Source organism: Sarcophilus harrisii, chromosome 4, assembly GCF_902635505.1.
Source record: "Sarcophilus harrisii chromosome 4, mSarHar1.11, whole genome shotgun sequence".
In the NCBI taxonomy this organism is placed as follows: domain Eukaryota; kingdom Metazoa; phylum Chordata; class Mammalia; order Dasyuromorphia; family Dasyuridae; genus Sarcophilus; species Sarcophilus harrisii.
This window is the reverse complement of record NC_045429.1, coordinates 363,308,036-363,320,090: the sequence shown is the minus strand read 5'-3', so window position 1 is coordinate 363,320,090 and position 12,055 is coordinate 363,308,036. Positions and strand designations below refer to the sequence as shown.

The window sequence follows — 12,055 nt, the reverse complement described above, 5'->3', positions numbered from 1 at the left end:
ACTTCTCTGGCATTTTATTGATTCAGTCAACTGAATAGTTAAGGATTTCCTTCTCATAATTGAAGAAAAGAAGTTGGAAGTCTAATTTCAGACACAAAAATGAAACATTAAGTGAATAAATTTCATATAACAAAACTTTTTGGGGGGAGGGGAGTGGGGTGACCAGAGAGTTTCCTTTCAGAGAACATGGTGGAAATAGCTGACTACTTAGATAGGTGTCTAGTTCTTAAAACCTAAGATCTAATTTGGGACTTGGGAAGAGGATATAGAGGGAGAAGTGTGTCCTTAGATCACCCGAAGAGCTGTTGGTGCTGGTAGCCAATATTTATTTGGATACTTAGATGAATCTGTTATCAATGTTGGTAAATTTCTGTAACCATAAAAAATCTCAGTCCATTTATAATACAATTCTTTGTCTAAATTCACCTGTAAATTCTGCACAGTGGATCTCTCTAGCATAATGGGAGCTCTTCTCTAAATTGCTTGACGTTGAGTGGATATCAGAGAGCATAAGAGCTGTCCTTGGGTAGTTTTGTTCTCCTTGTAAGACTGGTCCTTTTTCTTTTCTGGCTATACATCTCTCTGAAGAGATCTTGGGTGCTGCTTTTCCTTTACATTTCTCCATTGGGCATATGTTGTAACCTTGTCTACTTTCTCTGCCTTTTAGCAGTCATATAACATCAGTGGAAAAATGGTAAGGGTCTGTTTTCCAATTCTGGGTCCTCTTCATGAAGCCCTTTCTGTCCAAGATAGATGTACTGATTGACCAGTTTTATGTATTATCTTTAGAATATCAGATCACATCCATATCATAATTCAGACAGACAGTTCTTTTTGGTTTTTCATATGTGAAATAAGTAGGCCAAAGGCTTAAGATTTTTGAGTTTCATTTAGGAGGCTTATAGTATTCTAGGACCTGATTTAGTCAAAACAGTGTCATCCACAATCAGAAACCTGAGTTATTTGCCCACATGAAAAGGAATACTTTAATTAGTTTAAACTCTGTTACATCTCTTCCATGATAATGGTAAGCACTTTTAGTGGGAATAAGACATCTGTCATATTTAGCTTGATTTTTTTCCACTTTAAAAAAAACACATTTTTATTCATCTTTTTTTATGTTTCCCATATTCCCTTCTCCTTTATTTCTCCCTCCCTTCCCAAAGCTATCTCTTATAATAAAGATATTTATATAAGAAAAAGGAAGGGAAAAATTAACAAAACCAGCTAGATGGGAGGAAAATCTAATTTGCTAGTAACATTAAATAAAATTCTCTTAGATCTTTTAAGCAATATTTTGTGAGGTTTTTTTTTTTACATATACTTGAGAAAAACCTTGTTGGAGGGGAGCTTTATGGCAGCATCATAGTCTTTGAAATAAAATGCTTTTTAAATAAATAGTAATAAATAGCTTTAAATGAGATATTATTTGCATTTTTGAATGAACATTATATAAATTTGACTTAATTTGAAGGCTCTTACCAAATATTTTGTCAGATTTCTCTATTTCACTCCCTTTTAACAGATACTGGTGGATAAGTCACAACTATTTTCATGGTGGGGTTTTTTCCCCCAAAAAAACTTAGAGCACTGTATAAATGCTGCCTCTCCTACTCCTCATTGTTTTTAATTGCCTTTGGACATGTGACAAAACTCCTTTATTTGCCTCTCTTAAGAGAAATCTAAATACTATTTTTTCATTTATCTTTTTTTTTTCTCCCCTTCTGGAACAATATACTTTATTCAGGAAACATTGTAATATCTAAAAATCAAGTTAGTGGTGGAAGTTGTGTTTTTTAAAAGTAAATTTCTTTTTAATCAGCAAATTCTCAATTGAGAAAGAAACAAAACTCCTATTACAAAATCTCTGTCTCTGGGGCATCTAGGTGGGGCAATTGGTAGAAAATCAGCCATGGAGTCAGGAGGACCTGAATTCAAATTTGGACTCGGATACTTGACACTTACTACCTGTAGTAACCTGGGCAAATCATTTAATACCAATTACCTCGTCTCCCCTCTAAGAAAAATCTCTCCTCCCTCTTCAAATTCTCAGGATATCCTGAGTAGTTTTCCTTTTTATCAGGAAGTAAGGAACATGTTTTATCACGAGACCTCTGAAATCATGGTCTGCCATTAACAAAGATAGGTGTTTTTAATTTCAAAGTTGTTTACCATATTATTGTCATTCAAATTGTTCTCTTGGTTCTATTCACTTCACTGTGTATTTTTTCCTGTAAATCCTTCTAGATTTCCCTGATACTACTTTCATCCTTTCTTATAGCATAATAGTATTGTATCACATTTCTATGATATTATTTACCATTCCCCAGTTGATGGACAACCTCTGTATCCAATTTTTTGCTAACATAAGAACTATAAATGTTTTTGTGCATCCTTAACTAGAATTTATTTTGTTTAGGACTAATCCTTCCCTTAATCTGCCCTTCCTTTTTTTCTCTTTTGAGTGAAATAAATTTTTCTACCCATTTGTGAGTTTTCTCTCCTTTGACCAGTTTAGATGAGAATGAGGTTTAAGGAGCAGTAACTTTCCCCTACCTCTTCCTCCTTGATTATATAGACGTCTACTTGATTATCCCAATAATTTTCCTCATACCTACCCCTCCCTATCATTATATTCTTTTTTTCATCCCTTTACAGAGGCAGTTATGTAGCTCAGTGGATTTGATGAGGACTATACAGCCTCGCCCAGAAGAGCATCTACATTCCCTGGGAAAGACTCTTCCCACACATTATGCACCTTTTGGATGCAAAACCTACATTCCCTGGGAAAGACTCTCTTCCCACACATTATCTCAAGTATGCACCTTTTGGATGCAAAACCTACATTTCCTGGGGAAAACTCTCTTCCCACACCCTATCTCAAGTATGTTCCTTTCGGATGCAAAACTTAAATTGTTTTGTTTCTGTATAAAAGTAAGCCCTGAGAAAATGTCTCTTTGCAGTTCTTTGACATTGCCCACCAAGTGAACTTCTTGGTATCTCTTATCTTATCACAGCCTTTTGTATAGCAAATTTCTCGCTGTGAACCCGCCCTAACTTGATGTTCTGGAGGACTAGGACACCAACCCATATTCCTGCCAAGATTCATACCTCATCAGATTCACTTCCAACCTCAGTTACTTCCTAAATGTATGAATTTGAGCAAGTCACTTAATCTTTGTCTTACTCAGTTTCTCATTTGTAAAATGGGGATAATAGCACCTACTTCCCTAGGTTGTTGTAGGAATCAATTAAATAATATTTGTAGAGCACTTAGCACAGTACCTGTACATAATAGGTACTATAAATCCTTCCCTTCCTTCTTTCCACTATTACCAAGAAATTAACCACTTCCAGGCTTTCTAATTAGATTCCTTCAATGACCTCTGGTATTGATAGGATTTAGAGAAAATATCTCATCACCCCATATTAGAATGTAAGCAGTTTATCCTTGGTTTAGTCCCTTATGATTTATTATTCATGTTTTCCTTTTTATGTTTTTCTTTACTCCTGTGTTTATACTTTAGCGTTTCTAAATATGTTTGTTCTGCAACAATGTTTGGAAGTTCTTTGTTTTATTAAAGGTTCATTTTTTTTCTGTAGGATTATACTTAGTTTTGTTGAGCAAGTTATTCTTGGCTATAAGTTTATATCCTTTATCTTCTAGAATATTGTATTTCAAACTCTTCATTCCTACTCCTCATTCATTGCTAATTGCTAAATCTTGTGTGATCTTGACCATGAGTCTTTAATTCTTTCTGGCTATTTGCAATTTTATTTTCATTGACCAAGAAGATTAGGTTTTTTACTCTATTATTCCTGGAAGTTTCCATTTTGGAAGTTCTTTCAAGATGTATCTGGTAAATTCTTTTTCCCCTTGGCTTTTTGGTACTAAATGGTTTTCTTGGCAGAAATCTAGGCCTTTTTTTTTTTTTTTTTTTTTTTTTTTTTTTTTTTTTTTTTTTTTTTTTTATGATTTCTTGAAGGTAAGATGTGTTGGCTCTTTTTTGATCGTTGTTTTTTAAATTCCTTTTCTCAATTTAGTTTCCAGGCCAGTTGCTTTTGCATTTCCCATTTTCTTCTTTTTATTCCTCAGTCTTTTGACTTTGTTTTAATATTTCCGTTGTCTCATAGAGTTAGCTTTTGTTGGTTCATTCTCATTTTCAAGAAGTTTGTTGCTTGCACAAATTGCCATGTTGTTAATTTCCTTTCCAGTTCTTCTATAGTTATCAATATCTTTAAAAAATTTTTTTCTTACTAGTGCTCTCATGTCACTTATTAAAAACAGTTTGAATTTTTTTTTTAATCTGTACTTCATCTCTTGTAGGAATTCTAGTTGAATTTGTGCTCACTATGTTTTACTTTGAACCTTTGATTGTCAGTATTTTGTAGTAAGTCTTTTCTTCTAGATTTCTACCTTGAAAGGCCCTATTTCTATAATAGTTTCTACAACTTGCTATTGTTTTTTAGTCTCACTTATAGCAAAAATGTCAAGATAAACATGAATCATTTTTGCCAGTAGAATATTGCCTTGATCACGAGATAAGGATCTCATATTTAGAGTACCTTTAGATCAATTAATAATTATAGGCTAAAAGCTGAGTAATTCTTAGCATTTTTTGCCACTTTATCAACATCTTTAATGAAACCAAAGGGGGCCACACAAGATTGAGAGTTAATTTCTTTGTTTCATGAGTTTCCATGACATCACCTTTTGCTTATCAGGCTGGTAATAAACCTCTGTGAACTTAGGCTGAATCAAGGAAAGCAGATACTTATTGTCTGTTAGTGGGACCATACCTGAAGACTTCCCATCATGGTAGAAGTTACACTTAGCCTATATTGGTTATAATCTTCTTGTCGCAGGATGATATCTAGGCCAAAATGAAACACTGGAGTAGGACTTTGTGGAGACTGTGGCAACTAAAAGGAAAATAAAAAAATTCTTAGGCAAGTGGGAGAGGTAACGATCAGTGAGTCTTTGTGTTAATATATTCCTTAGGCTGGTTTAGAAATGTTTGAAAGTTAGAGAATAAGGATATGTCTAGGTGGCAAACACTACAGAGAGATATATGAAGTAAATGTGTATCTAGCTGTACCTTTGAAAAAATGCTACAAATAATTACTGAATATCTACTGTGCTTGTGTGTCACAGTGTTAAGCATTGTAGTGGGATTAAAAGATGAACAAGACATATATTCTGCCTTCAAGGACTTTTATTCTAGTTATGGAAAGAATGACAATGCTAGGTACTATATACATCAAGTAAAAAGCATAGAACTATAAGATTTCATAGAAAAATGAGCTAACTGTGTACTAATATAGTTGAGAATGACATCCTAGAAAAGGTAGGATGTGAGCTGGATCTTTGAGAATAACTACAATTTGGATAAATGGAAAACAAAGAGGAGGCTATATGAAAGAACTGTATACACTGCAAAGCTTTATATGGGGATATGCTATCTTTGCTTGAGAAAAAAGTGTTATTGCTGCATTTTTAAAAAAATATCATTGTTGCTGCTTCACATTAGCTCTTTCCCATCTCCTGTAGATTTTTCTGTTATACCAAATAAGTTAATTCCAACAAAATAACACATTGGTCAGGTCTAAAAATGTATACCTCATTCAAAAACACCTTCAATCCACTATTTTTCTATCAAAAAATAGTAGAAATACTTTACCATTTGTCTTTTGCATTTTGAACAGAGGGCTGAAGTCAGTGTTATATTCCTTGTTACATTGTTGTATTCATCATTTAAATTGTTTTCATGATTCTTATTTCACAGCATCAGTTCTTATACGTCTCCCATAGTTTCTCTGAATTTTTTGTGTACTTCATGTCCTGTGGTGTATTAGTCTTCTATTATGTAATTCTATTATGTAATTTATTCAGTCCCGCCTCCCCTCCCAGTTCTTTGCTAATATAAAAGATGCAACTATAAATATTTTTCTGTCTTTAACCTTGGTTTGCCATGCAGGTAGTAGTATCATTGGATCAAAAGATGTATACTAAAGTTTAGTGGTTTCTTGTCTCACTTAATTTTTTGTAAATAATGGCTTAGCTAGCGGTTATTCCTTTTGCCTCTCTGTGCCTGTTAATTTTGCAATTTGCCTTTACTATTCCCATTTCCAGGAAATGTACAATGCTGTGGCAGCCATGCATACAAATTGACTCTTTGCTTTTTCCTTCCACAGGATTTATGACCAGCGTAAAATTGATGAGAATGAAAATAATGGTGTGCTGAAGAAATTTTGTCCTCATCACCTGGTAAATTCCTGATGGATTGTTGGCATTAAGCTTACATGACTCATTTTGAGTGTCCAAAGAGTGAATGAGTTCCCTTAGGAGGTGGTGGATTCCCTTCAATAGAGTTCTTCAAGCAGAGATTGAATGACTACTTCTTGGGTATAATATAGAGGAGATGTTGTTAAAGTTCAGGTTATACTAGAGGTCCTTTTCAATTTCAAAAATCTATGTCTTTCTCAAGTTTGGCCATAAATAGTTACCTAGATTCTTAGATTAGATTTCATTATTCCTCTAAATCAGCAGTTTCTTTATTGTGAGCCCCAGAACCCTTTTCACTAAGAGATGGGAGGCCATATTTCAGTGATTTTTACATCTCTTTGAGGTGTAAATAGTTTAGGGGAAATTGAAAAAAAAAAAAAAAACACCTATTTTGCTGAAAAGATGAAGAAGTTTAGCAAATGGTTGTATGTCAGTGTCTGTTCTTTGTTGCAGGTAAACAGTGAGTCCAAAGCAAACATCACCTGTCTTGTGTACAGCCATGATGGCACAGGTATGTAGGCAGCCACCAGCTCCTAATTTAGCATGACTCCTACAGGGAACAGTTAAAAATGCGAAGCATATTTTTTTCAGAGCATGATACTTTGTCATAACTCTGGGTAGAGCTGATGGGGATTCTAACAATACATCTATAAAATGTGAACAGCATTTCCTTGCTCTGAGATGCCAGGAAGCCTTGCCAAGTATGCAGGTCATGATTCTACTTAGCCAAGCCTAAGACTTAACTAACTTCACCTAGCAGATTTTTAACTCATATAATTTATTCCTAAATTAGTAGTTGTTAACTCTCTTGAGAACCCTGCCTTCTGTGGATAGTATGCCCTAGACATATGGTCAGGGAATCATCTCTAGTGTGATGCATATAATAAGAAGCTATCTTCCAATTCATGATTCTGATTTCTTCCTATGCCTTCACTACTATATCCTTGTTTCCGGCAGAGCTCCTTGCCAGTTACAATGATGAGGACATTTATCTCTTCAACTCTTCTCACAGCGATGGTGCCCAGTACATCAAGAGATATAAGGGACATCGAAATAATGCTACAGGTAAAGACTCTTGACACATGTGTCATGCTACTCTTTTTATGGGGAGTTGATATCTACAGTACCTGGAGTAGATAGCCATTAGAATTCTCTCCCTGTCATTGTAGGTAGTGAAGGGCTTTTCCACTTGGAACAGAGATCTCTCTGGGCAACATTAGTTAAGATTCCTGAGACTCAAAGGGGTATCTAGGGGAGAGGCTGATATAGTTTGTAAAGGAACCTGGGAAAATCCTTTTAATGATTGATACAGAACAAAACTTGCAACTTGTCCAAATTTTTGTGCCAAGATTTTGATTGCTTTCATTTTGGCACATGGGGATTATAAGAAACCAACATGTACATCCTAGTCAGTGATACATAAGGTAAAGGGAAATGGGAGACAATGTTGAACCTCTAATAATTCATGTGAAAGGGAGTGACTGGTGGTGGGGAGAGGGTTATGATCATAGTTGGCATTTTTGTAATATATATTATCTCATTTGACGCTCCCAATAACCATCTGTGAGATACTACAGGTCATATCTTCATTTTACAGATGAAAAAATTAATGTTTGAACAGTAAGTTGCCCATGGCCATACAGCTAATAAAATGCCAGATTTAGGATTTGAATCCAGGTGTTCCTGATTCCTAAGTCCAGCACTTTTTTCCATCATGAGTATTAGCAGTACCTTGAGTGCCAATGAAAACTGACATCTATTCTTTTGATTACTATTATACCTGACCTAAAAATTATATCTGTTCTGGATGTTGTGGAGTTGGGTGTGATGTTCTTAGGTCATTCAGCTTTGTTATTTTTCTTAGCACTGACAGGACTTGGCATAGATATCAGCAATCAGAGAGAGAACAGCAAGGATACCAGCCCAAAATATTGAGTTATGGAACTTGATTATAACAGTTCAGATTCCTCACCTATCTTGTTAAAATACAAAGAATAGAGTTGTTTTTTTCTTCTGAGTTTCAGTATTGACTGATATTAAATGCTCCAGATATTTGTTAAACAAATGTTCATGAAGTTGGAGAAGCTAATGATTTTGGAAATATGATAAACATTTTTTGTAATAAGGTTGTGTTCCCCCCCAGTAGGTAAATTCCTAGGGTATAGAATAGTAATACCTGTATAGTTATTAATAAATCTAGGTAGACTCATGACTGGATAGCCAAATAGGCTAATAATGAATATCCCACATGAATCATCAAACTAGACAGATTAAAGTTGGTACTGAGGGACTGTAGTGTAGTGAAGCACATAATGTACTTAGAATCCAGGAAACCACAATTCATATCCCAGCTCTGTCATTTAGAAGCTGTGTGACCTTGGGCAAACCACACTCCCTTTCTGAGATAATTTCTTCCTTGTTAAGATGAGGGATTTGGATAGTTTGTACAGTTCTTCCCAACTACAACATTTTTTGATTATGGATTACCAAGTACCTGCTGTAAGAGTAGCTATTTGGAAGAATACAAATAAGCTCTGGGGTCTGTGGTGGTTCCCTCTCTTGTGGCCATTTGCTATATGCATGTGCTTGCTTGAGTTCTTTATAAATGAAAAAGATCCATTGGCTCAGACCTGAGCTAGAACTAGTGCTGGTGCTGAATGGGGAACATGAGCTGGAATATCTGGGCATTTTGCTCTGAGCAAGGCAGATGGATACAGGCCTGGTGCCAACCCTCATATGGGAATCTTTTCCCCTCACTTCCCATTTCAGTGAAAGGCGTCAATTTCTATGGCCCTAAGAGCGAATTTGTGGTGAGCGGCAGCGACTGTGGGCACATCTTCCTTTGGGAGAAATCGTCCTGCCAGATCATCCAGTTCATGGAAGGGGACAAGGGAGGCGTGGTGAGTGTGGTGTGGTGGGTCTGGCTGGTTCCCCAGCCCCCCAACCACTAAGGTGGGTATAGGCAGTACATAACATCCTCTTTGTGACAGGGTTGTATCCCAGGGGTCCATTCAGCTAAATTAGAAGACAGTAAGTAACCTAAGAGGTTCTGAGATATTTAAGGAATATGTGCCAACTTTGCTCTGTTTCCATAGATTTCTTCTTTCCTCCTATAATTTTTCTTAGATCTCTGTCCCCTTTAAGGCAGGATCATCTAGAAGAAAATAGGAACCATGTATAGCAAATATCTTCTTTCTTATGTGCAGCAACTTTTCTTAGCACTAGCATTTCCTAGGAAAAAAATGATTTGGAGGTATGTATAGTCTTCTCACTATAGCCTAAGGCTAAGTCCATATATTTTCTAGTAAGGGAGCTATTGTCAAGGAACCTAATATACATCCTTGTCTCCAGTATAGTTTGTTTGGATCTATACTCTACCTCTTTCTTACCTTACATAAATACATTTAAGTACAAGAAAATACATGTAGAGTTGGGGTAGAAAAAAGTGTGATACCAGAAACACTGGTGGAAGAACCAGTTACCTCATTGGTTATATCCTTTTTTCTTCCTTCACTGTCTCTTCTTGTCTTTCTTTTTGTGTTTGTGACCTCAGAGGGAAAAACTAAATACATCATTATATTTAAGTGTGTGAGGACCTGAATTTGAATCCCATTCCTACTCGCAATTCTCAGAGCATGAGTTTCCTAGCAATAAAATGAGGGTTTTGGACCAAATGAACTTCTAAAGTCACTTTCAGTTTTAGATTACATTATCTATTATAGATTGAGGACATAAGAAGGATGTATAGTATTGGAAAGAAAGCCATCTATTAATATCACCCTTGACTATCTAGTACTTTTTAGACGCTAAGGAGACCCAACTCCAGCTATAAGACATTACAGCAATCTCAGTATTTCGAAATGTGGGACTGGAGAGAATTACATATCCTATTTTATTTCTATGGCCCTTTAGCATGTTTCATTATTGCTTCTATCTTCATAGACTTCAAATATCCCCAGATTTATTTGGAGTGATAAAATTAGAATCCGCTTTTGTGTTCTGCAATTTGTTCTTGTTTAGTTTACTCCAATGATGCTGCCTTCTTTGGAGGTGATCGTGGGTTCTTAAAGGCAGTGCCAGTAAAACATAAGCCCTGGCAGGTTCCAGAAAGGTTTCTATATAGGCTCAGAAGCAAGGCTTTTTTGTGGACTCGGTCTAGTTAAGAACAAAGCAGCTTGTCATTAGTATGATGGCCAGTAGATCTTGTATTCTTTGGGCATGAAAACTCAAGGGAACTTTCTCCACCAAAAAAAAAAAAAGATAAGAAAAAATAGTGTCCCTCAAACCTATGCAACACTCTTCAGCTTCGTTATTGATGGTAATGAAGTTGCAGGAAGGGAGGAAGAACATGGTAAAAAAAAAATCACAGTTTTTAGACCATCTATATAAACATTTATCTATTGACTAAAGGATTTGGAACTTATCAATATTTACATTCTCATTGTAAAGGGGAAAAAAGGTTATAAGAAATCAATCTTTAAATGGAAAATGGCTCATGGCATTCCTTGAAGGTACAAATAGATTGTTGGAGTTGGTTTTGTCATAGGTAACAAGAAATATTTAATGAACTATTTTTTCATCTCTGTATTATCTCATACTTTTCCTGTTTATGATGAACATAAGCAAAAAGGAGATAATTTATGCATAGGCATCTGTTGCAGAGATTTCAGAGTTAGTGAAATTATGAAAAAAAATATTTTAGTATACCTAGTGCCTATAATAAAAAGGTAAAGCTGGAAGAGGCAGAGTATGTGACCAAAAAAATAAATGTGTTGGAAATATGACTCAAGATCAAAAAAACAAAAGTTTCAAAAGCTTTTAGATTGCTCTGATAACTTTTATTTTGTTGTATTAGAAATAAACCTTTTTCCCTAGAAGAAAGACAAGAATTACTGGACATTGGTGAGAATTGAACAATCTCACAGAATTGAAATTAATTATCTAGCTAAAGAATGACTGCGTGCTGATATAGAAATTGTAATACTCCAAATTAGAAGAAAAAACAAATATGAAATGAATTGATATTATTAAAGGAAGTCCAGCCTGGTTTATTTTAAAATATTATTGAGATGAATAAATGGGAAATGAGTAAAGGAACAACCATTAACACAGATGATCACTGTTCTCTCTAGAAATTTAACCTATGTAGCAGTAGACCAAAAGAGTCTAGGAACCACCTTAGCAAATGTCAAGAGAAGCACAGCATTCAAATTCAACATGGGATTAGGATAGAAATTGATTCATAAAATCTTACTCCAAAGGATAGTAGAAGGTTATGAGCAATTTCAACTCATGAAAGAGTAAGGAATAGTGGAGGGGAAAATGTTAAGCTTCTGAAACCCAATTAAGTCATATCACAAGCACATTTAGAAATGAAACTTGGACAGCAAACATAGAAAAGATCTGTTCAGGTTTCTACAACATGATATTTTTCTTCATCAGTGACAATAGGGTCACCAAATTTGTACTCAGTTATCACAGTCCCTGATGTGCTTGCTTGAGGAAATAGAAACGGCCCCAAAGAAAACAAAAATAAGAATTGTCACTAAACCAGACCAACAACATGAGGAGGTCTCTGTAGGAAACAATAGTTTTGAGAGTGCTGAGGGATTGATTTTCAAGATAACTTGAAATAGGGGAAGATATCAAATAATCAGGAAAAAAATATTATTACCAAAATCAAGAAGTTAATAGTTATGATATGATCTAAGCATAAGATGGCTGCCTCATCTCTAAAATATTTAAGAACTGCCTAAGCATGTAAGAAAG

General features: G+C 35.2%; 1 protein-coding gene across 5 annotated transcripts in view; it reads left to right on the top strand.

Moving 5' to 3' along the window:
• Nucleotides 1-12,055, top strand: part of DCAF8 (DDB1 and CUL4 associated factor 8) — a 61,604-nt gene that overhangs the window by 29,644 nt on the left and 19,905 nt on the right. For all 5 annotated transcript variants that reach the window (XM_031966864.1, XM_031966866.1, XM_031966868.1 and 2 more), the window contains 4 exons: nucleotides 6,196-6,268; nucleotides 6,740-6,797; nucleotides 7,244-7,351; nucleotides 9,056-9,186. In XM_031966864.1, coding sequence (XP_031822724.1) covers nucleotides 6,196-6,268; nucleotides 6,740-6,797; nucleotides 7,244-7,351; nucleotides 9,056-9,186 — 370 coding nt within the window. The remainder of the gene's footprint in view (nucleotides 1-6,195; nucleotides 6,269-6,739; nucleotides 6,798-7,243; nucleotides 7,352-9,055; nucleotides 9,187-12,055) is intronic.